We start from the raw sequence: 24,618 nt of genomic DNA on the forward strand, positions 1-24,618 counted from the left end.
CACGGCAGAGCCTGGCAAGCCACCCATGATGTATTCGATATGCCAAACACAGTAACAACAAAATCTCCAATGGAGACGTTACTGGGTCCGCTCAAGCAAATCGATGAACAACGGGAGGGCCAGAAGTACATAAATATTGAAAACTGAGTCCCCCTCGCCCTCTTATCCTGCTTTCAAAGGTACCCACCCAAAAGCTCTGTAATGGTGCACATAGCCCCAGGGAGGCCTGTGTGCACCCCAGCTGCCCTGGGCCTGGTCTTTTCTCTTTCTGTGCAGCACCTAGTGGAAAGGTCCTCATTATTTCACTGCTCACCTTTTGAAGGGCAGCTGGGCTGCATGTTATTCAAAATCCACTGTAATATATATCCTTTGTGAATATTTCTGCAGATATTTCTCCAGATAAATTTCTGGCAGTGCTCTTGCTGGAGTCAAATAATTTTTGGTTTGGTTTGGTTTGGTTTGGTTTTTGGGGGGACACACGCCCAATGATGCTCAGGGTTTACTTTTGGCTTTGCACTCAGGGATCACTCCTGGTGGGCTTGGGACACCGTATGGAGTGCCAGGGATCAAACCCAGGTCTGTCATATTCAAGGCAAGCACCCTACCGGCAGTGCTATCACTCTGGCCCCAAGTCAAATAATTTAAAGAGCTGCCTCTGAACTGCCTCCAAGAAAACCATGCACATTTACACCCCCACTGATACTACAAAAGCACCTGTTTTGTAGTATCAGTGGGTATGTCCTCCCTAAACAGGGAATTCTAATCTCTGCCAATCTGGTAGTGAATAATGAAGAGTGCCCAGTTTCTATCTGCATTTCTTTCATGATCAGGTTTTTGTCTGATTCGTGGTCATCTACAGTGGTTAAAAGTAAGATTCTGAGAACCTTGCAGACAGCAACCAGTTATGATGAAGCTTGTCAACTTCATCGAGCCTTGTTTCCTTGTCTAAAAAGTGGGGGACAGTAATAATAAAATAATAATAATAATAAGTAATAAAACCTTCTCTTTCTGTCTATTCCAAAGCTTCCTGTTCTGATCCTTTGTTTTTTTCAATTGGGTTGCTCATTTGTTTCTTACTCACTTGTGACTTATTTCAAATGTTAATTATTTGCTTCAGAGGTGAAATAAATCAATTATAATAAAAATTGATTACATTTTCAGAAAAATGTAATTAATTACACTTTTTCAGAAAAAAATAGAAAATACAAATTTTAAAAAAAGAGAGAAAATAAACATCACCAATAGTTTCACAACTAAATCCCCATTAATTTCCCTCCTTCTGCCTTTGTTGCAATGACAGGAGTAGGGGTGAAGATCACACATATTTCACTGCAGTGCTCACACTTTTCACCACAGCACTCAGCAAGGATCAAATACTTCAGTTGTGGTGCTTATACTGGCCTTGATGCTGGCACCTTTTAGCTGTGCTCACAGTGTGGTTGCACACACCTGGCTGTGTGCCAGAGTTTGTCACTTGTCAGATGGCAGAGCTGCAAGGACCACACTACCATGCTCAGCGCATGTATGTGGTCTGTAGATCAAACTCACTGCCTCCTGGATTGGAGGGGTTGAGGAAGGATGGTGAGTGGCAGGAGGGAAACTGGGGACACTGGTGATGGGAAATGTACACTGGTAGATGGATGGGTGTTGGAACACTGTATGATTGAAACCCAACCATGAACAGCTTTGTAACTATGTATCTCATGGTGATACAATAAAAAAAAAAAAGAAAAAAAAACCAGCAACTTTCTCCCTCTTGCAAGGCAGATGTTTTTAGGCCCCTCTATTAATTTTTGAAGTCAACTTGTCAGTTGACTAGAATTACACTCATACTGCTTTGAAATCTATTTTTGATTGCAATAGCACTGCACTGCACTGTCCTCCTCTTGTTCATCGATTTGCTTGAGCGGGCACCAGTAACCTCTCCATTGTGACACTTCTTGTTACTGTTTTTGGCATATCCAATATGCCACAGGGAACTTGCCAGGCTCTGCCATGCAGGCAAGATACTCTCGGTAGCTTGCTGGGCTCTCCGAGAGGGGCGAGAACTCGGCTCGCCCTACCTGCTGTGCTATATAGCTCCAGCCCATTTTTGATTGCAATATATTATGAATTTTTCCTATGGTGCATTTCCTTTTGACTCTCAAGGTCAGCATTTTATCCATGTTTAAAATGATTTTCTTCCTCTCAGATCCTTGCCACTTTCAATGTTTCTTGAGTTCACTTGTGGGGCTTCAGACTCAACATATTCACAGGCAATGAGGCACCAAGATTCACAGGCAACCTTTTCTGGGGCACAGCGTTGAACTTGGCTCTGATAAACCCAGTGTGAGCGAGCAACCCCCTGCATCCTATATTCCAGCTCTCTCCATATTTCCCTGCATCCTACTTCTCCCTGAGGGGGCAGGTTTGCTAAAGGCTGATTTACCAGGGGTTCGTTCAACCTTACTAGTTCCAAAGAAAGAGATCACCAAAACCCCAAGTTATTTCTGGCAGGAAGCTTGGACACTCAGAGAATCTGAAACTCCTTACGATAGTGGACAAGCCCGAGATCACTTTACGGTCAGGGAATGCTGCTGTCCCACCTGAGATCCAGGCCTGGGCATGGTGGGGCTGGGTGAAGGAATCTTGGGACAGGCTGTGACAGGGAGGCTGTTTACTTCAATTCCGTGCCCAAGTGGACACAACTCAAATGAAAGGAAGAAACTGAATAAAGAGACTCAGAAAGACCAGCCAAAGCAGCAGCAAGCCCAGGTGTGGGCGGTAGGGAGGGGAAGAGCAGGAGAGAAGAAACTCCTTTTCAGATGAGATCTGGCTCGTTCAGGGTGGTATGGCTGTAGACAAGAATCTCCTTTTCAGCAGTGAATTAACCAACTACCCGCTCCAAAGAGAAGACTCCCTCTGGGCCGAGAGAACAGAGCAACAGCCAGCTGGGCCATCTGGATCTCTGCACGCTAAGACACTACAATCCTCATTTTATGGACACTCACAAATCGAGGATTCAGTGGGAGACCTGGGGTTTCAAGAGCTAGCAATGGAAAGCTTCTGGAGCTTTTTGCTCGCTGTTTGGGTTTTGCAATCCCATTTGAGACTCCACAGAAAGCAGCATATGTCTCCCCAATTGAGAGGTGTGGGGAAATAAATATTATTTTAGTTTCTTCAATGAACGTCAAAACATTTCTGCTGGGGCAGCTATGCAGTCAGCTAGATATGGTGGAAGTTTGTTCCCTGGGATCCAGCTCTCTGGCCCTCTGTGCTCTCTAAGTCACAGCTCACAGCCCTCTGTGCTCCCTGTGTCCTGGCTCCCCTCCCCTCTGTGCTCCCTGGGTCCCAGCTCCCCTCCCCTCTGTGCTCCCTGAGTCCCAGCTACCTCTCCTCTGCATTCCCTGGAATCCAGCCTCTATCACAGCCGCAACAATGCAATAAGGGTTTCAGTACTGAGGTGACGGATAGAGAGCTCTGAGTTGGAAATTCTGGCTTCTCACTCAGCTGAGATAGCAGTCCTGGGGGGTGGGGGTGGTGGTCAGGGTAAGGCCCCGCCTCCTACCACAACCAGGTAGAAGCAGTAGTAACCATGAGCTCATGGGTACTAAGTCCTGGTCTGTACTTGCATGCCCTAAGGCAGGCAGTTCCACACTGGGCACTCTCGACCCTGCAGGTATACATTTCCACCCCCCCAGGAAGGTTCTCTGGCTTCCTGCCTTGACTGGCAGCAAGGACAGACATCTAGCCCCTGACAGCAGCATTCAGGCTCACCTTGAGCATGCAGGGCACGATGGAGCAGAGGCAGAAGCCCCGCCTGCCAGAAGGAGTAGCAGCCATCCACCAGCTTGTTGCAGCGACCCTGAAATCCTCCTTCAAACCGCATCTGCCGACTTGTCACCCATTGCTGCAAAGGAGAGAAACAAGAGACGTAGTGTAAGGCTGCAAAAACACAGCAGGAAAAGCTCTCCAGAGGCTACTCTGGGTAAGCAAGGCTTCCCATCTTACTGCTGCAAGGTCCTGGATGCCTCCTTCTTTCCTGTCTGCAGTGCAGCGTTCAAGCAGACCCCTGCCTTGCCTTGCCTGCCCGCCAGCGCCCAGCACTGATCTCTGCTCAGTCCTTAGCAGACAACTAACATACCTGCTCTTCAAATGGGGTCTGGGGCTTCAAATGGGTCAGGGGACAAGTTAATGTCCAGTAATCAAGATATTTATTTAACTAAGATATTTATTTATTTTTTATTGCTTTTTGAGTCATACCTGGCAATGCACTCTCAGGAGTTACCCCTGGCAGTGCTCAGGGGACCATATGGGATGCTGGGTATCAAATCTGGGTCAGACATGTGCAAGGCAAACGCCCTACCCTCTGTGCTATTGCTTCAGCCCCTTAACTAAGATATTTAGTTAGCTAGTTTTGGGGATACACCTGGCAGTGCTCAGGGTTTACTCCTGACTCTGTGCTCAGGGATCACTCCTGATAGTGTTCAAGAGACCATATGTGGTGTCACAGATCAAACCCTGGTCAGCCATGCAAAAGGCAAGTGCCTACTCACTATACTATGTCTCCAGCCCATAACTAAGATTTGTTGAAAACACATAAATAGAATTGTGTCTCATTAGATTGTGTCAAACTTATTTTTAAAATATTGTAGTAGTATTTTTATTGAGGCTCCATGCCATTACCTACAATGGTGTGAATCTTAATACTTTAGGTCACTGTGTAGTGTCACTGTGTCACACCTGCCACCAGAGCACTCACATGCTTCCCCCACTATCTCAAGGTTCCTTCTTGTTCCAGATTTTTACCTATGACATTAGCAGGATGGTAGCAAACCCTAAGTCCTTATGATCAGGTATTGGCTTAACCCAGCAGAGCCTCAGCTTCTTCAGATAACCTGTCTGGCTGATAGAAGAAAATCTTTTGCTCTGAACCTGTGAACTGGCTTCTAATGTCACTTGGTGGCCATATATGATAACCACCATTCCTCACTTATCTACAAGTTTTCTAAACACAGTCTATTACTCAGATCAAGATAGTGCGGCCTGAGGAATGAGCAGAACAACTGTCTGAAGCAGATAATGACCTGTTCCTCCCAGCCCTGCAAGGAAATTTCTGCCACCAGCAATGGCCTAACAGACAGCTTTAGTGAATAAAAAGGACACAGTGCAGGTATTTCACCCTAGACAGTCCTAGGCTGAATTTCTGTGAGTAACTATTGTGGAAAGGGGATCCAGCCCTCCCTTCAGTTAACAGTTGTAGAATTTAGATACTCTTCATGTTCAAAGTCATACCACTTGAGTCACAATTCCAAGTTCTTAAAAATACACTAGAAGTTGGGAAAGACAGACAATTCAATGCACTGAAGCATATGCTTAGCATTCCAGGGGTCCATGTTCCCTCTGGCTCCACATGGGTCCCCCAAGCACCACCAGTATGAGTATGTTCCCCAAACCACAAACAATATAATACTCAGGGGTAACTCCTGGCTCTGCATTCAGCAATTATTCCTGGCAGTGCTTAGGGGACCATATGGGAGGTCAGGGATTGAACCCATGCTGGCCACGTGCAAGGCAAATGTGCTATCTGCTGGACTACCTCTACAGCCCTTAAGAGAAACTTCTGAAAGTGTAAAATGAATGCCGCAGTGAGAGTCTGGCATTTGAACCTGGGTAAATATCAGCTGCAGGTGGTTTTCTCTGAGGTCATGGTTGAAGGAATAAATGCTTTGCACAGACACTTTCTTCTTGGTGGCTGTGGTTGTGTCAATATTTGTGCATTAGGACTCTCCTGGTAGTTTCACTATAAGTCAGTGACTCCCTGAAAACATTTTATGAGTTTATCCTAAATGTTACTCAAAAGTTTGAGTCCAGGGACCAAAGAGATAAGCAGGCAAGACAGGTTTGATTCCTGACATTCCATATGGTCCCTTGAGCACCACCAAGGAGTAATTCCTGAGTGCAGAGCCAAGAATAAACCCTGTGCACTGCCAAGTGTGGCCCCAAAACAACAACCAAAAAAAAATTTTTTGAGCCCAAATACAAATTCTTGAGCTACCCACTCAATGCAATGGCTAGCTATGCCCAGCTCAATTAAACACAGGTGCTAAATATTCATATATATGGTAGGAAATAATAACTTCAATGCGCCTCAAAACTTGTTGGTTTTAAAATACAAAGTCTAAGGTAATTCTAGGAAAGTAAAGTTACATTTGACTTAGAGGTAGGAGGAAGAAACTCTGGTTTGTCCCAGATGTCTTCGGAAGGATCCACTAAGACTCTGGAGCTGGTCTCACACACACTCTGTAGAAAGTTTGGAGCAGGGAGACAGACAGGGAGGAAGCCAAGATGGAGAGCAGCTGTTCACTCCCTCCACATTTCTGAATGGCGCTGACAGCTACAACAACTCTATCTACAGCTTCTATCCAGCACTGTATTTGTGAGCTCAAAGCAGGAGGAATTGTTAGTCCTTGCCACAGACAAACTTCCCCGAGCCTGTGTATCTGAGCAGCCCCGTCACCAGGAGCCTGGAATCTGAAAGGACAGAGCAGCAAACACTTACTAATAAGTTCTTCAAGTTTAAGGAGCGCTCCTTCTTGAGTATGACCAATGCAGCCAGGCCACAGAAAGTATAACCACCGTGGGCTTCCATGCCAGGCACCCCACCGATTCCACCTTCCCAATTCTGACACCTAGAAAAAGAGTGAGAGAAACCGGTTGAGCACTCAGACCAGCCAATCGACGCCTAGCTGGGTGAGGGGACAGCAACTGGTATCAAAGGCTGAGTTCATTTGTATTAAGGCAAGCAGCGTCTCAACAATGAATGGAACCTTGTCTGCTAACTGCTCTCTGGAGCTACCTGTTCTCATAAACCAACTCAGATTCCCCCCAAAACTTCAGAGAGTCTCCTTACATAATGAATACGGTACCTCAAGTTATAAAAATAGCATGGCAATCACCAAGTTCAATGAAAATTGCTAGTTCTGATTATCTTTGAGTATAGGTCTACTGTTGACATTTTCCCTCTTTATTTTCTCAATTAAAAAAAAGAAATCTTAAAAAAAACTCATGATTATGGATTCAAGTATTCAATTATACCAATAATAGATCAGTTATATATTTATTATATTTTCCAGTCATGGAAATACACATAGTTCCATTCACAGCATTGCAAATAACAAGCATCACTTTTGAAATAGCTGCATATGATCATTGCAAGAAATTAATTCCACAGTCTAAAGAATGTGTCTAAGATCAGACTATACAAATGTTAACTGTATTCCCATATATAACAGTAATATAATAGAAGAAACTCAACAACACAACAAGAAGGTACCAATTATATAAATCAGAGAACATCTGTATAACAGAATGCTACACAGACATTTAAAATTATATTGTTTAAAGATGTTCCAAATGTATTTCATGGAAAAGATTAAAAAATAATAAAATGTCACATGATTTTATTTCTATCATTCTGGAAAAATAAATCAAGAGTGACTGTCTCTTGGTGGCAGATTTTTTTCCTGGTTTGTGTCAAGGGGACAGAAGATACTGGAGATTGGCCAAAGGCCTCACATCTGCGAAGCAGTGCACCCTACCACTGAGCCATACCTGGGGGCTCCTAGATTTTCCTCTTTTCACTTTTCTGTAAAAATCATGTTTTGAGTGGATGGACATGGAGAGTATCATGCTGAGTGAAATGACTCAGAAGGAGAGGGACAGATATAGAATGACTGCACTCAATTGTGTTATCTAAAAATAATAAATAGTATGAGACTAATATCCAATGCCAAGGAAAACAGGGACCAGGAGGACTGGTCAAAGGTTGAAATCTGGGGCTGGAGCAATAGCACAGCTGGTAGGGCGTTTGCCTTGCACACAGCCAACCTGGGTTCGATTCCCAGCATCCCATATGGTCCCCTGAGCACCACCGGGCGTAATTTCTGAGTTCAGAGTAACCCCTGTGCATTGCCAGGTGTGACCCAAAAAGCAAAAAAAAAAAAAAAAAAAAAGGTTGGAATCTACCACAAGTGTGTATGGGGTGGAGGGAAGGTAAGATAGAGAAGGGACCGGTATAACAATAGTAGTTGGAAATGATCACGCTGGACAAGAACTGAGTGTTGAAAGTAGGTAAAGGGATATAGAAGATAACCTTTCAGTATCTTTATTGCAAACCACAATGCTCAAAAGGGGAGAGAAAGGGAGAGAGAGAGAGAGAGAGAGAGAGAGAGAGAGAGAGAGAGAGAGAAGTGTCTGCCATAGAGGCAGGCATTGGGGGGTAGGGTTTAGGGATTGGGGGGTGGGGGAGAAAAACTGGGGACATTGGTGGGAAATGTACACTGGTATAACTGAAACCCAATTATGAACAGCTTTGTAATGGTCTATCTCAGGGTGATTTAATAGAAATATCTAAATTTTTTTTTTGCTTGCTTGGGGGCCACACCTAGCAGTGTTGGGTCTACTCCCAGCTCAGTGCTCAGAGGTCACTCCTGGGAGCGCTCAGGAGACCATGTAGGCTGTGGATCAAATTTGGGCCTCCCACAGGCAAAGCATGTGCTCTAGCCCTTTGAGCTATCTCCCGGGCCCTAAAAACAAACAAACAAACAAACATTCTATTCCTGAAGTAGAGAAATTTTCTTTAGTCCAGGGGGAATCACTTAAGGGGCTTGATCACTTGCTTCATATGCAAGAAGTCCCAGGTTCTAGCCCTGGCAACACTACCAAAATATAACCCCCTGCAGAGCTGGAGTGATAGTACAGCTGCTAGGGCATTTGCCTCACATCTGGCAGATCTAGGATCAGTTTCAACCCCGCCCTCCACCATCACCACATATAGTCCCTCCAACCCTACCAGGAGTGCCCCCAGAGCACAAAATAGGAGTAAGCCCTGAGCACTACTGGTTGTGTCCCTTCCCCTCAACCCCCCACCCCCCCAAAAATAGTATGTTTGGCATTTTCCTCTGGAATTATCCATGTTGCAACTTGGGTTGTGTTCTTTTCTTCTACTTCATGGGATTCTCTCTTTGGAAAAGCTTGCATTCTCGAGTGCATTTTCTTTTCTCTTCCTATTTAAAATTTCTTAACCTTACTACTTATTGCCTCCTGAAATTCCTTTCCACAAGAGTAGGCAACAACAGCAACAAAGGAATTTTCTTTACAGTGTATTTTCATGTGACAGTGGAGAACTTTCCTTGCCATAATTTCTAAGTCAATGCAAGGAACAGCTCCCTTAGGTGTGTCTAATCATAAGTCAGTGGTGGTGCAGGAGGTGGCACTTTAGGTGTCAGCAGAACCTCCGGGCAGAGAGAAAGGAAAGAGTATCTCAGTCTTTCATACTTTCACTCTGCACAGAGTGAGCACCAGACTTCTCTTTCTTCATTTGGTAAAATGATTTGGAAGCATTTTCTAGGCCAAACATAACAGAGTGAACACAATAGTCCAGTAAAATAAAATGAAGGAATTTAAAAACAAATGAGCCCCACAAGCATAAAGAGAATCGGAGAGGACAGGAGATAAAGTTGTGAAAGTTAGGAAAGACTAGTGAGTGATAAGGAGAACTGAGGCAACAGCAGAGAGAAACCTATACCAGCCCAGCATGAAAAAGTGATGGGAGGCAACAGAAAGGAAGCCAATCTGAGCCAATATCTCAGGGACTAGAGACAGAAGAACCTTTAAAAGTGGGGTGTGGGGGGCTGGAGCGATAGCATAGCGGGTAGGGCATTTTCCTTGCATGCGGCCAACCCATGTTCGATCCCCAGCATCCCCTATGGTCCCCCGAGCACTGCCAGGAGTAATTCCTGAGTGCGGGAGCCAGGAGTGACCCCTGTGCATTGCCGGGTATGATCCAAAAAGCAAAAACAAACAAACAAATAAAAGTGGAGTGTGGGACCAGAGCAATAGTACAGAGGGTAGGATGTTTGCCTTGCACGCAGCTGATCTGGGTTGGATCCCTGTTATTCCATCGAGTCCCCTGAGCACTGCCAGGAGTGATCTATGAGTACAGAGCCAGAAGTAACTCCTGAGCATCACTGGATGTGACCCCCCTCAAAAAAGCCCCCCAGAAGTGGAGTGTATATGGTCTATGGAGATTGACTGCACATTTATTCAATAATCAGTGAGCCACCATGTTTGAGTATGAGAAGTACTCAAGTAGGTAGAAGATGGTCAATCTCGGGGTTAACAAAGATCTAGGACATCCAGCATAGCTGAGAGTATAGTAGAACAAAGGGGCTTGGGTAAGACAGGATGACCTGACACAAATGCTCCCAATCCATCCCCTCCTTGCCTTTCACAAAGCTGCCTGCCAGTTTCAGACCCTAACCAGGAAGACTGCTCTTTAGGGGAATAGATCAGCCCAAGTCGGAAACCTACAGACACTGATCTCCGTGAATTCCCCTGTGAACAGCTGGAACCTAGCCTGGCACATACAGCTCGCTGCCAGCTGTTTATTGCTTTTTAAATTGCTTTGTTTAGCTTTGTTTTGGGGTGATATCTGGAGATGCTCAGGGGCTTCTCCCCACAGAGTCAGGGGATCCTAAGGTATCAAGGATAGATCCCGGGGCTCCCTCACACATAGCATGTGCTGCAACATTTTAGGCTATCTCCCTAACCCTCTCCATCGGCATTTTTAGAACATGAATCTTAAATGTGAACACCATCCATCTGAGCAAAGATTCTAACATGAAAGACAGAAAGAGAAGCTAATGAATAAATTGGAGGAAACAATGCAGAAAGCAGTAGAAAATTTAAAAGTTAAATTTTATATAAACTTTTATAAGTGTGAGTTTCCAAAGGAAAATGTGGGGCCATAAGGGACTCGAGAGTTTTGGTGGCAGAGAGCCGTTCCCCTGGCAGGCCCATGGCAAAGGACAGATGAAGAACCGGAAATGGAGAAACTAGGCCCCAGGCTGGTTGAAAGTTTATTTCTCTCTCCCCCGCGTAATTCAATCTCTCCCCTTACAGCACAATCAAAGTCGTAGTTTTGGTCGTAGTCCCAGTCATCATAGTTCCATCATCCTACTCTCCTCATAGACCTCAAAGTTCTCTCCCTCTCTTACCCCTTACAGCATAGTTAAATAGAAATCATGGAGGGTGGGGGTACACATAGGTAGAATTGAACATTGTCATTGTCATAACAACAAACAGAGGTAAAGCCACTCCTTCAGGGGAAGTTCTAGGGGATTAACTCAAGGACAAAATCTCATCTGAGGGTTCAGCACTCCAGATTACTAGGAGATCTGCTCAAGGGAGGGATTCCATCCAGAGTGTATTGCTTTCTCCTTTCCTCAGCTGGTCACGGTCACGGTCCTCCCGTTTTTCATCGATTTGCTCGAGCGGGCCCAGTAACGTCTCCATTGGAGACTTTGTTGTTACTGTGTTTGGCATATCGAATACGTCACGGGGAGCTTGCCAGGCTTTGCCGTGCGGGCAAGATACTCTCGGTAGCTTGACAGGCTCTCCAAGAGGGGCGGAGGAATCGAACTCGGGTCGGCCATGTTGGCTGCGTGCAAGGCAAACGCCCTACTGCTGTGCTATTGCTTCAGCCCTTCCTCAGCTAGTAATCCATTTAAACAAATATAGGAAATTTACTTCTTATAATATTTCTTGTCATTTTGTATAAATACAGTAAGAGATATATTAAGCTTAAAGGTTGGTTCTTCCTGGGGACATCTTGCTATATATCCCAGATTACAGTCCTCATGCCAGGTTACTCTTTCCTAACCCCAGAAGGGTACTTACTTATTCAGTTAGTTCTTTTTGGGTCATGACAGAGATTGTTCCATGACCGTTATCTTAACTTATTATACTTCTTTTGGCACTTAGCTTGTTCCTAGAGTAACTTACAGCTTGACCTGGGTCCATCCAGTCCCTTCATCAGGACCCTGCTCTTGGAGTGCTAGGAACTAAGGGCAACTGAGGCTTAAGTCAAGTAAATATGGATGCCCAGGAGTAAGTATTATTTTGGAGTCAATTAACTCCAATGTTACAAAAACATGGCATGAACTGTCTTCCTGTGTCTATACAAAAAGGCCATTGCTAAACCATGCAAATGACATAAAGGAAAGAGAAAAGCAATATAGGATTGTTAGTGCCTGATGGGGGCTGGAGCGATAGCACAGTGGGTAGGACGTTTGCCTTGCATGCAGCTGGCCTGGCTGAGCCAGATTCCATTCTTCCGCCCCTCTCGGAGAGCCTGGCAAGCTACCGAGAGTATTTCACCCACACGGCAAAGCCTGGCAAGCTACCCATGACGTATTCAATATGCCAAACACAGTAACAAGTCTCACAATGTTACTGGGCCCGCTCGAGCAAATCAATGAACAACGGGAGGACAGTGACAGTGACAATGCCTGATGGAACTGGGTGTGCCTCAGGGGCACTGCTGTGGGAGTAACTCAATAAACCTAAGCTCCCTGAGGGAGGAGCAAGGACAACCCAATGTTATCCAACATATAAGCAAAATACAAAAATAATATTTAATGTACAATATTACATGACATTAAAATATTACAGGGACATATTCTTTCTGAGGCAAGAATAGATTAGTGTGTGAAAACAATTCCATTATATAAATGAGAAAAATGGGCTCAATAAAACTGAAAATAGAACTGACAAAATAAGAACTCAACAAAAGATAAAAGATATAAAGTAACAAAATAGGAGATTAATACCCAAGAATAGCCGAGATCAGTACCAGGAGGATTACTCCAAGGCTTAGAGGCCAGCCGGGCATTCTAGGGGAAAGGACAGCTCAGATAGAGAAGGGAGCACCAAATAAAAGGTGTTTGGAGGATCCTCCCAGGAGGGGAGATGCATGTTGAAAGTAGGCTATGGACCGAACATGATTGCCACTCAATGCCTCTTTTGCGGACCACAACACCCAAAAGGAGAGAGAGAACAAAAGGAAATGCCCTGCCACACAGGCAGGGTGGGATGGGGGGGATGGGGGTGGGAGGGATATTGGGATCCATGGTGGTGGAAAATGGGCACTGGTGGAGGAATGGGTATTTGATCATTGTATAATCGAAACCCAAGCACAAAAATGTGTAAGTCTACAACTGTACCTCATGGTGTTTCACTAATAAAAATTAATAAAAAAAGAGATAAGGGAATGTTATAATCAGAAAGGATTCTGTGATTTTATTTTACAAATAAGGAAGACTGCGAGATGGAAAATCGGCCAAAAAACGTTTCAATTCGATGAGTAACATGCCTAGGGAGTGTTATAAAAAGAGCAAAGGCAGAAGGGAGAAGGGAAGATATAGTCAAAGAAATAATAGAAGGTTTTACAGAATTAAAGTATATTTACTTCCAGATTGAAGAGGCACAATAAATGGTAAAACTCCATGTTGCAGTTCATTAGTATGAAATTTCCTAGGAACCAGAATCCAAAAACTTGAGCAGAGGGAGATAGGGTGGGGGAGGAAAAAAAGAGAAACAAAACAGAAACATACAAAGGATGGGGAACCACAACAGCCCTGGGAGGTCCAAGAGCTCAGAGTCACCCCAACAGGTTTGGGCACTTATTTCCCTTTGTATTTCAGCTTAATATCAAATTCAACATCCCACCCCTTGCCAAATAATGAAGCTGACACAGGAGAGTTAAGGAACTTTTCCAAGGCATAAAGCTAGGTAGTCAAACCTACTAAATGCCTAACAAACATATTCTCCTACAAATAACAGCTTAGCACTCTGGGCAAAATATAGGAGAACCACTTCCTGCCGTGCGGGCCCAGCAGGCTGAAACAAGACTGGCTGATTTGGGTGGGGATTTGAAAGTTGGACAGAACAGAGCAGGCACTGGGTCCCTCCCCCTCTATTGTTTTCTCCAAACTGGAGACTGCACGGGCAGGTCCCCAGTGCTGGCTGAAGCCCTCTGAGTGAGACTCTTAAGAGATCAAGTCCCCCATCCTTCCGAAAAGAACCCCCTCTCCCTCCATAGCTTAGTGGCCAGTCGGGCATTCTAGAGGAAAGGGCAGCTCAGATAGAGAAGGGAACACCAAATAAAGGGTGTTTGGAGGATCCTCCCAGGAGGGGAGATGCATGTCGAAAGTAGACTATGGACTGAACATATTTGCCACTCAATGCCTCTTTTGCAGACCACAACACCCAAAAGGAGAGAGAGAACACAGGGGATTGCCCTGCCACAGAGGCGGGGGGGATGGGGGGATGGGGTGGGGGGGAGATATTATCCATGGTGGTGGAAAATGGGCACTGGTGGAGGGATGGGTATCTGATCATTGTATAATCAAATCCAAGCACAAAAAATTGTAAATCTACAACTGTACCTCATGGCGTTTCACTAATAAAAAAAGAATAAAAAAAAAAAAAAAGAACCCCCTCTCCAACAAAAAGGTGGGTTCTCTGAAAGATGAGAGCTCAGACGAAAAACATTATGTTCATGTCTAAACCTCACTCTGGTTTCGTTTTGTTTGGGGGGGTGCATCCGGCGATGCTCAGGGGTTTCTCCTGGCTCTGCACTCAAAAATTAGTCTTGACGGTACACTGGGACCATATGGGATGCCAGGGAATGGCTGTGTGCAAGGCAGACACTTTACCTGCTGTGCTAAGGCTCCGTCTCCTCATTCAGGATTTCTATTTCAACCCCAAATCACACAGGCAGAAGGGAGAAGGGAAGTTATAGTCAAAGAAATAATAGAACCTAGCAAATGTGAAAGGGTTGGGCCATCTCCAACACCCTGCGTGTTAATTTTCGGGTTGTAGCTAAACAAGTTGATAAAAGGTAAAGGTAAAGGCCCTCCCGTTGATCATCGATTTGCTCAAGCGGGCCCAGTAACGTCTCCATTAGAGACTTTGTTATTACTGTGTCTGGCATATCGAATACGTCACCGGGAGCTTGCCAGGCTCTGCCGTGTGGGCGAGATACTCTCGGTAGCTTGCCAGGCTCTCCGAGAGGGGTGGAGGAATCGAACTCGGGTCGGCCATGTTGGCTGCGTGCAAGGCAAACGCCCTAACGTTGTGCTATCGCTCCAGTCCAAACAAGTTGATATTGTTAAAATTAAGATATCAACAGTCTTTAGAGCAATGCAACAGAATCCAGTCCCCACCACAAGAAATTACAAGATGTGAAGAGTAAGGAACATGCCAACTCCAAGATACCCAGATACTGAAATGACCAGAGAAGATTGTATAAAGCAGCCATTATAATTATATATTCACCTCAGTGAAATAAAAGAAAATATACTTGTAATGAATCAAAAGATAGGACATCTCAGATGAGGAACAGGAAAGATGTATATGCTTAAAGTCCAGGCAATCTGTACAATCGAAAAACTACAGCTCTTTTACTATTGAGTACTACTTAGTAAGTCCTCAATAAATGCTATTAAGACAATCCATCTTATTAATGCCAGCAGGAGATAGGAGACAAGGGGGCAATGTGTAGAAACTCTGAAGAAATGCAATTTATTCACTGTCCAATTCTGAAATCTCTGAGCAAATAAACAATAAAGTGTGAGCAGAATAAAGATCTTTTAAATGCAAGATCTTTAAAATGAATCTCCCCAGGGAGCATGTGCTTCTTTATAATAAGCAAACCAACAAAAAAAAAAGGACAGAGTTCCCACAATGCTGGGAAGTGAAGTTGATTTCATGCTGAAAGGAAGCTTCTGGATGCCTGCTGTGCAGCAAGCTGAAAGCAATCTGTGCAGATTGAAGAGGAGGGCAGCAGGCTCCAGGAGGGATGACTCAAATAAAAAGGAAAATCAACCCCCAAACACAGACCCACTGGCACACAATGAATTTGTTACCTGGAGCATTTGACTGTATTAAGAATAATTCTATGGGGCTGGAGAGGAGCATAGTAGGTAGGACACTTGCCATGCATGCTACACACCTGGGTTCGACCCCTGGCATCCAATTTGGTCCCCCAACCACCACCAAGAATAATTCCTGAGTACAGAGCAAAGAGTTATCCCTGAGCATGACCAAATGTGCCCCCGCTCCCCCCAAATAAAGCAAAGCTTAATTTTATAGCATTGGCAGATAATTTGAGAATGAGCTCATGGCACATGCCTTTTTTTTTCCCCAGAGAGAGAGAGAGGTTACCTATTAACTTCAGGAAAATAAAAGTTGTACAAAAAAGTAATACAGGGGTGAGCAATGGAGCTCAGAGGGAGAGTACATGCTTTACAGACATGAGGAGATGCATTCAATTCCCAACACACACACACACACACACACACACACACACACACACACACACACATTTAATTTTAGCATAACTTCTGGCTTAGTTCTAAGAACTACTTTGAAAAACTATACAACAAAAACAAACAAATTTGAACTGTTAGCATTCTATAACAGCACAGATATAACTACTGTATCTTTTTTTTAAAAAATTATGAATAATTTGAAGAATCCCAGAAAAGTATGCTGAGTAATATACAGAGCAAGTATGTACCAAACATTGCTTTGAGTTAACCAGATATACTCAGGATTGTTAGTTCCTGTTTTTGTTTTGTTTTGGGAGGGGGTGGTTAATACCTGGCTGTGCTCTGGGGCTTCTCCTAGCATAGTTCCTGTGGGAACCATGAGGTTGACCAGTGAGCAAGCCCAGGGCCTCACATATGTAAGGCAAGTGCTCTACCACTGAGCACAGTGCCAGCCACAGCCCCAGGTTATGTTTTTTGTTTTGTTTTTAAAGAAATGAACAACTAAGATACAGCTGAAGTCTCTCCTGCGGGTGGGTAGCCTTCCTTTGATCTCCTTTTCTTTGCTCCCAGAAAGAATCACCACCCTGAAACTTGCCATACGCATCTCTATATTAGCATATATCAACAATATGGAATCACTGTGAACTTCTTCACAATTTAAGTGAATGTGACAATCTGCATGCTTCTTGAAAGTCTTTTTGTTTGTACTCAACATTGTTTTCAAGATTTACCTACATCAATTCTAGTCATTCATTTTAACTGTTATATCGTATTCTAGTATGACAGCTGTCTGATGCTTAAGAACATATAACCTGCTTCCAGCTTTTTGTTATTAAGAACAAATCAGGGGTTGGGGATGTGGCTCAGTGGCAGTCTTGCACACGTGAGGCCCTGGATTCAATTCCTTTACCAGCAATATATATTTTAATTAGGTGCATATAAATAGATCTCATGCTTATCAACTTCCCTGCATAGTTCTATGGGAGTGGGATGACTGTGTCAGCAGCAAGGACAGAGTTGGGATAAGTTGCTCTATCAACTGGTCCATTCATTCAGGCTCTACAAACACCTATACTCAGGTTTTTCAACTGAATCAATCTAAATTGTAATATATTAAAGAAAGTTTGGGACTAGGAGAGACTGGTGTTGGGAAACATACACTGGTGAAGAGATGGGTGTTGGAACATTGACTGAAACTCAATCATGAACGACTTTTTAACTGCATTTCACAGTGATTCAATTAAAAAAATTTTTTTAAAAAGAAAGTTTGGGGGAAAAAACCTTGGTGTATTTTTTAAATAATGCACAATCCTCCCATTCTAACCATATCTCTTGTGATTTTATATTCCTTTCCAGTTCCTTTTCACTTGTGTTGTTTTTCAGGTATCTTGCCCATCTGCTGCCTAAGCAGCAGGTCCCATCCCGGCTTCACTCACCTTGCGATCCACTCAGCAGTGCCCTCAAAGAGGTCTGGGGTGATGATGTTGGTCAGAGAAGCTACCGAGGCTGCACAGTATGCACTTCTGAAAGGACAAAAATAGCGGGGAAAGGTGTTAAGCTTTCAGGAAAAGCCAAATAAGGTTCACTGAGCTTCCTCGGTGATCGCACTCTTGGCCGGCAAGCTGTAATCACCTCCTGTCCTCACTCTTGGCCTGTGGCCAGTCCTCCAGGGCCTCCAGCTGAGAGCTTTGACGTTCTATTTGGATAGAGTTGCTCACAGCATGGCTTCAGCAAAAGAACATGACATTCTATTCTCCTTACCTCCACATGCTCAAATCCACCTCAGAGGAACTAACAGGAACCCCAGTCCCCATGGAAAGCAAATGGAGCTCTTCTTCTCTAGCTCCTTAAAATCTTATAATGGGTCCCAAAATTCCAAAGTGCCATTGATGAGCTGTTAAAATTGCTTTAGGTTCAGGATTTCTGCCTGCTTATGACATGGACATGTTCAAGGTTAACTTTATTTTTCTCTGTGACAGGCTCACTCCAAAGCAGGCAACCAAGTCCTCATGGGAACTGGGACCAAACAAAAGGGATTGGACAAATGAGGAGATTCCAGGATATTCCTCAGGCCTTGAGAGGTAGAATGGATTTTCATTTCTATGGGACCCCACCAGTGCAAACACACACAAACACACTTTGAAACAAAACAACAAAAAAAGACCAAGTCTTTTTTTTTTTTTTCTATATTATCCTATTCAGTCTGGAATAACTCTTGCCATGTTGTCCTGCAACGCCTAATTCTTCAAGGGACATGTTTTATTTTAGCTTCTCTGCTTTTGTAACTTACCCACACATCACCTTTTCTTCCCTTTCCATCCATTTTAAATACCCAGCAGCTTCATTTTTTGTCAAAAACAAAACCTGTTCTAATTCTGCTTATCCTTTTCCTAATCACTCCTAAGGAATACAAAACAGAGGGCAAAGAGAGTCCAGGTTCCTACATATTGGGTACAGACGTAAGGCTGGGCTGAACTAAGGATGTGTTCCAAACAAAGCTCTGGAGAAGCTGCCAGACGGCCTCCCTGTCCTTCCCCCAGGCTGCACGCGCTGGCCGCGCACAGAGTGGGAGCAGCAGGCATCAGAAGCACGCAGGAGTCACACATGCAGTGCCAAGTGCCAGCATCCACCAGAAACTAACTTCCAAGGTCTGATCTCATTTCCTACAGAACCTCTCTAGAGGTTCAAAAGTATTTGCTCTTGAACCAGTGTAACCTCCGAGAGAGGGAGGCAGCCAGCAATGTCCTCTGCTGGACGTTGAAACAAAAACAAAAACAAAAAAACTGAGAAGAAATGGCAGAAGCACTAGTTCTAGATCTCATAATGAGATAGGGAGGGAACAAGATACGATTTTTAAGAGTGAGAGAGTGAGTGTGTGTGTGTGTGTGTGTGTGTGTGTGTGTGTGTGTGTGTGTGTGTGTTGGGAGAGGCATGGAGCTCCCTCAGGACTTATTAGTATACAGACAATGCTCAGAGCTTACTCCTGGCTCTGTGCTCAGCGATCATTTCTGTTGATGTTCAGAGGACCATATGCAGAGTCAGGAATCAAACTGGAGTTGGCTCTGTGCTAGGCAAATGCCTGAACCCCTGGACAATGTCTCCAGCCTGTTTTGCTATTATTTTGACAGAGTTACATCCAGTCTTGCTGGTGGCAGGGATGCCTTTCCAGCAAAAATCAGTCAAGTTTGGTACTCAGGCTGGCACCACAGTGCTTGAAGCCCAGCCGTGTGGCGGGGTCACCAGAATCACCCCCTCTGGTGCTGTAAGGATCATGCTGTGCTGGGGATCAAACTCAAGAACTCACATAGGCCCTGAATGTGCTCCTCTGCTTTGAGTCATATTCCAGGACCCATATACAAAATTTTCTCAATGCAGTTTCTTTCTCTCCTTCTCTCTCCATCTGGTCATCACATCTCTCAAATGTATCTACTAGGGTGAAACCTCAAAAGGTTGGTGGGGGTATGCTTTGTGTAATGTAGGTTCGAACCTGAATATTCAACAGTCCCCTGAGCACTACCAGGAGCGACCCCAGTCCATTGAGCACCTGAGCACTAGCAGGTAACCCCCACCCCCCAACCCAGATTTCTTTTTTGCCCATACTCTCCATCCCCCAAATCTAAATCACTATTAATAGGATCAGTCTTCTGTCTAGTACCCCCACACACTCCAGTTAATAAAATATAATCAGGCACCTCACATCCTTCTTAAAACCTGGGGATGGCTTTCCCCTGTCCAGTTCCAGTGGAGGTTTCAGGCCACCTTTTTCTGGGGGCAACCTGTCTTTCCCATTTGACCTCCTCACTGCCCACCAGCCCTGCCACAGTCTAGCTGCATGAAGCTTCTTTCTGGAACAACTCCTTGCTCAGTCACCAAAACATCTGTGAATGCTGGGTCCCCGTTTCTCCCACTGCTGCAGAATACTCCAGCCGACAGAACAGGATGTCAGGAACAAGGCATCATTCTCCTGGGGCTTGCTCTGAGTTCACTCAGATTTGGTCACTGTCTTTACCTGGGAGTCATAATGCTGGAACAAGCTCATTCAGAAACAAGAGGGAGACATGGCAAGCTGGGAGGTGATCAAGAGACCTCCCAGCTGCAACATCTAACCCCAGAAAGCAGCTAGACCCCATACTGCTATTGCAGTTCAGGTCAAACTCACTTCCCAGAGAGCACTGCGCACTAGCCAGTGCTTCTAGACAAAAGTCAAGCAAAGAAGCACCAGGTGTAAAAGGAAGGAACTGAGGCGCCAGAAACCAGGCAAAGCCAGGAGACTGAATCCCATCTACAAGGTTTCACTCATTCTTCGTTTCTTGAATCCCAGGCCAGTAGAAAGCTTGGCACTAGGTAAAACACGAATATAGCTATATTGTTCTTCAGTGGAACAAAACTGTTTTATTGGAGAAGTTCTGAGCTCTGAGCATTTATCTAGTGGAAATGAGTAAGAGCACAGAAGAAAACTGGTGCTGGGGAAAATAAGATAGAGAACAATCGTAACTGAAAACTGGATGTGATAAAAAATATCTAAGTGATCTTACTTGGGTTTGTTTACTTTTGCCTAATAATTCCAGGAAGTTTTATAATGCTAAGTTTCAAGACAAGGTTTATGCGGTTGGAATACAGTAGCACTTCCCTCTCAGTTCCCATCCACAGTTTCACTTCTCACAGGTAACTGAAACATGATCCAAAAATATTATGACAGGGGCTTGGTAGAGAGTTGGAGTGGTGGAGCACATACCTAGCATGTTCAAAGCCCTGAGTTCAAGTCCCAGCATAACATGCCCCCTGCCACCACAGGCTGTAGCCCTGGTACATCCCCCACTCTCCTCCCAGCTCTAATAGGGTGTCCCTGCATCTCCAGCACTGCTGAGTATGAACTTTAAAAAAGGAAACAAAAATATTATGCACAGTAGTGAGAGAAAGAGAGAACATTCAAATAACTCTTATTATAGTGAAAAACAAAATACTAAAATTGGGGCTACACCCAGCTGTGGTCAAGATGTTCAAGGCATATACTCCTGGCTCTGTACTTAGGCATTAATCCGGGTGGGTTCGGGGGACTGTGGTGCCAGGGATCAAACCTGGGTTGACTGTGGGCAAGGTAAGCACTCTCTTTGCTGCGCTATTGCTCCAGCCCTATAGTCAATTTTGTTTTACAATTTTTATTTTTTAATTTAAGATTTCTGTTCACCTCTTGCAGGCATTACAAATTAAATGTTATTGTAGGTATGCATGTGTCAGAAAAAAATACAGTGTCTATAAGGGTTGAAATCATTGAAGTCCTGTGATTTCAGGCATCCACTGGTAGGGTGGAGGGTAGTCTTCTGTGTCCCCCACGCAGAAGGAAGTGACTCCTAAGTTGATAAACAGGAATGGAAATGAAGAGACTATAAAAGGGGAAAGTATTTTAACTTTTTCTATGAGAAGATCAACAGGATGCAGCTCTTCTCTGGGGGTTATGCTGGCTTTGTTGGCATACACAGACACTGCAGTACAAGGAGAAATCTGAGTTTGGTCTTTGTCCTTGATTCTTGGCACACAGCTCTGAGGAGGGGAGAAGGGATAGAAACTGAGCCAATCACCAATGATCACTGATTTAATCAGCTGTGCTGACCTAATGGAGCCCTCATTTAAACCCTGAATGTAGGGGTTCAGTGTGCTCTGACAGTCCAGCCCACGCCCACAGGGAAAGAAGATTCTGATCTTTCCAGACCTTTCCAGACCTTGTCTGTGTACGTTCTCATCTTGCTGGGCATGTGTATCATAGTAACATCCTTCCTAACGAGCTGACCATCAGGAAAGTGCTTCCCTAAATTCTGCGAGTCATTCTAGAAAACTGCAGGGGTCACAGGGATAGCTGATTCCTAGACAATGGAACAGAATGAGGGTACCCCGGGATGCACTACATATGACCAGGTTAAAGTGGCAGCAGTCCTGTGGGGCTCATCCCATTATGCTGTGCAGCCCATGTTAACTCTGGATCGTGAGCATCAGGAATGTTTGTTCAGAGAGGAGAGTCAGCACCAGCTTCGTATGTTCCACAGCTCAACAGTGTCTGCTTACTCTAAGTCTATGGTGTGAACAGAAGGATTACAGATAGACAAAAATCCTTTTCAGGGCCTCCCGCAGTCTGGTTATCCACTCTAATCAGCAGTGTGTTCTATGTCATGTATTTTTTTTTTCTCCTTCTAGTCCTTCAAACCAATTAGTTTTTGTTTGGTTTTAGGCCCACACCTGTAGTCCTCAGGGGCTACTCCCAGGAAGGCTTAGGGGCCATGCAGTAGAGGGGATCAAATTTGCATCTCCTGCCTGCAAAGCGTGTGCTTCAGTTCTTTGAGTCATCTCCCCGGCTCTCAAATCAATTATGAAGCAGAACATTATTCAGCTGTGTAGATGCAAACACATTTACAAACAGGCAATAAGACGACTGTCATAGCGAAGCCTTGCCAAAAAAATTTATTTCTCAGACTAAGAAACTGGTACAACTCAAAGACTTTCTTTGAGAAACATCTTGCTCAGCAAATTCCCTATAGGATTCATAAGTAATCTCCTGCCTGGCAAGTAAACTACTTGCTAGTTACAGCAAAAAATTCTTGCATAAAATGATCATTTGAAGCCAACTGCTCCTAATCAGTTAGTACACTGCACTCTACTGGCCCTTAAGGGTTTCTACACCTTTCAAAGCAATTTCCAGGTGGGTGCTATACATTCTCATGATTTATTCAAAATCATTCAGAAAAGGTATGAATAGTTTTGGGGTGGCTTTGGGTCATACCCAGTGGTGCTTGGGGTCTATTTCTGGCTCTGTGCTACAAATATTTACTCAACCCCTTCTGGACTCTCTTCTCCCTTTCTATTCTAGAAAAGCAAAGGATTAGATTACACCCATGGCGGTTCTATATAAGGGTGTAGCATTTTATACCAAGCACAGTATTATAAATTTAATTTACTTATTTTGGTTTGGGGGCCACATCCTGCTGTGGTCACAGTTCTACTCCTGGCTCTTCATTCAGGGATCACTCCTGGTAGGCTTGGAGGCCCTTATGAGGTATCAGGATTTGAACCTGTGTTGGCTGCATACAAGACAAGCAAGCACCTTACCTGTTGCACTATTTGTCTGGCTCCCTGTATTTTTAATTTTTAAAAAGAGAGCAGTTAGGGGTCAGACAGATAGTATAGCTGGTTAGGAGCTTGCCTTGCATGCGGATGACCTGGGTTCGAGTCCCAGCATCCCAGATACTCTTCCAAGCACCCTAGGAGTAATTCCTGAATGCAGAGCCAGGAGTAACCCTCCCCCCACCCCTACCCCTGCACCAAGCATCACCACAGGTGGCCCCCATACCAAAAAATAAATAAAATAAAATAAAAGTTCCTGACTTTGTTTCAACCTTTGTTTCGACCTACTTCTAGTGAGGCACTCCCAAGGAGGAAGTGACTATGCCACCTAGGGACACCTGTGGCATATCTGCAGGGCTAATGAGCCACTCCCCACTGCATTCCACATGCCATCCTGGGAGAGAGAGAGCAGCAGCTTCTCCCTACTGCTCCTTAGCTCTGGCATCCCTAGTGGCAGAGAAGCTCTGGAATCTACTGACGTGGCAGCCTGAGGAAAAAAACCACTCACCTTACATCCACCTCACCTCCAACATGCATGAGAAAAGAGCCATCAGGTTGCTTCAGCGAGTACAGATACTGAAGAAGCTTCTCTCTGAGAAACAAGAGGGAGGGGCAGGAGGGTGCAATGGTCAGAGCCATGCCAGCAAGCAGGAACCCTTTGGATTTCTGTCCCTGTTGGTTTGGGCTGTACCTGTTAATGACGTCATAGGCTTCCTCTGTGCCAATGATGCACAGTGCGTTGACGGCAGCGTACGTGGGAGCAAGATGTGGGTACTGGCCAGGGCCCCCTCCGAAGCCACCTTCTGGGCTCTGACATAGTTCCAGGAACTGACACACACTGGAGACACAGTCAAAGGGGAAAACAAAGCCAGAGAGCATTAATGGACCAACACCCAATTCTACAGAATCCGTGCCTTTCTGATGATCCCTCCCTGCTTATAAAGAACCTCTTTCCACTGAGAAGACAGGCTAAAGAGGGCGGGACTCTTTGTCTCTGTGCCCTCTGACAGAGTTTTGCTTTCAAGTGTTTGCCTTGTCGTGAAGCAGAGAATGTCCTGCCAGGAAGAAGCAAAGCGCCTTTCACAGAGCTGAGGGGAAGGCTCACACTTCTCACCAAACACTTCCCATACTTTGCACTCAATTTGCCAGCTGAGATCTGTGGTGTTAGCCTTTCCTCCTTGCCTTTGAGGGACCTCCCAGGCTTTGAATTTGGCTTCTAACTGCTTCTCCACATAATGATAGGCTTGGTCTAGATTCATCACCAGGCCTTGTTACGAAGAATAGATATGGAGAAACCTTTCCACTCCCTTCACCACCTATGCCCCAGGGAGATACTGATTTTTATTCT

General features: G+C 44.7%; 1 protein-coding gene across 1 annotated transcript in view; it reads right to left on the reverse strand.

Annotated features, from left to right (window-relative positions):
* Positions 1 to 24,618, reverse strand: part of FNTB (farnesyltransferase, CAAX box, beta) — a 74,631-nt gene that overhangs the window by 14,340 nt on the left and 35,673 nt on the right. The window contains exons 5-9 of the mRNA XM_056133985.1: positions 23,962 to 24,108; positions 23,779 to 23,862; positions 17,594 to 17,680; positions 6,542 to 6,671; positions 3,757 to 3,889 (exon numbers count right to left, since the gene is read on the reverse strand). Coding sequence (XP_055989960.1) covers positions 3,757 to 3,889; positions 6,542 to 6,671; positions 17,594 to 17,680; positions 23,779 to 23,862; positions 23,962 to 24,108 — 581 coding nt within the window. The remainder of the gene's footprint in view (positions 1 to 3,756; positions 3,890 to 6,541; positions 6,672 to 17,593; positions 17,681 to 23,778; positions 23,863 to 23,961; positions 24,109 to 24,618) is intronic.

The sequence above is a fragment of the Sorex fumeus genome, unplaced genomic scaffold (genome assembly GCF_029834395.1).
Source record: "Sorex fumeus unplaced genomic scaffold, SorFum_2.1 ptg000098l, whole genome shotgun sequence".
NCBI lineage: Eukaryota > Metazoa > Chordata > Mammalia > Eulipotyphla > Soricidae > Sorex > Sorex fumeus.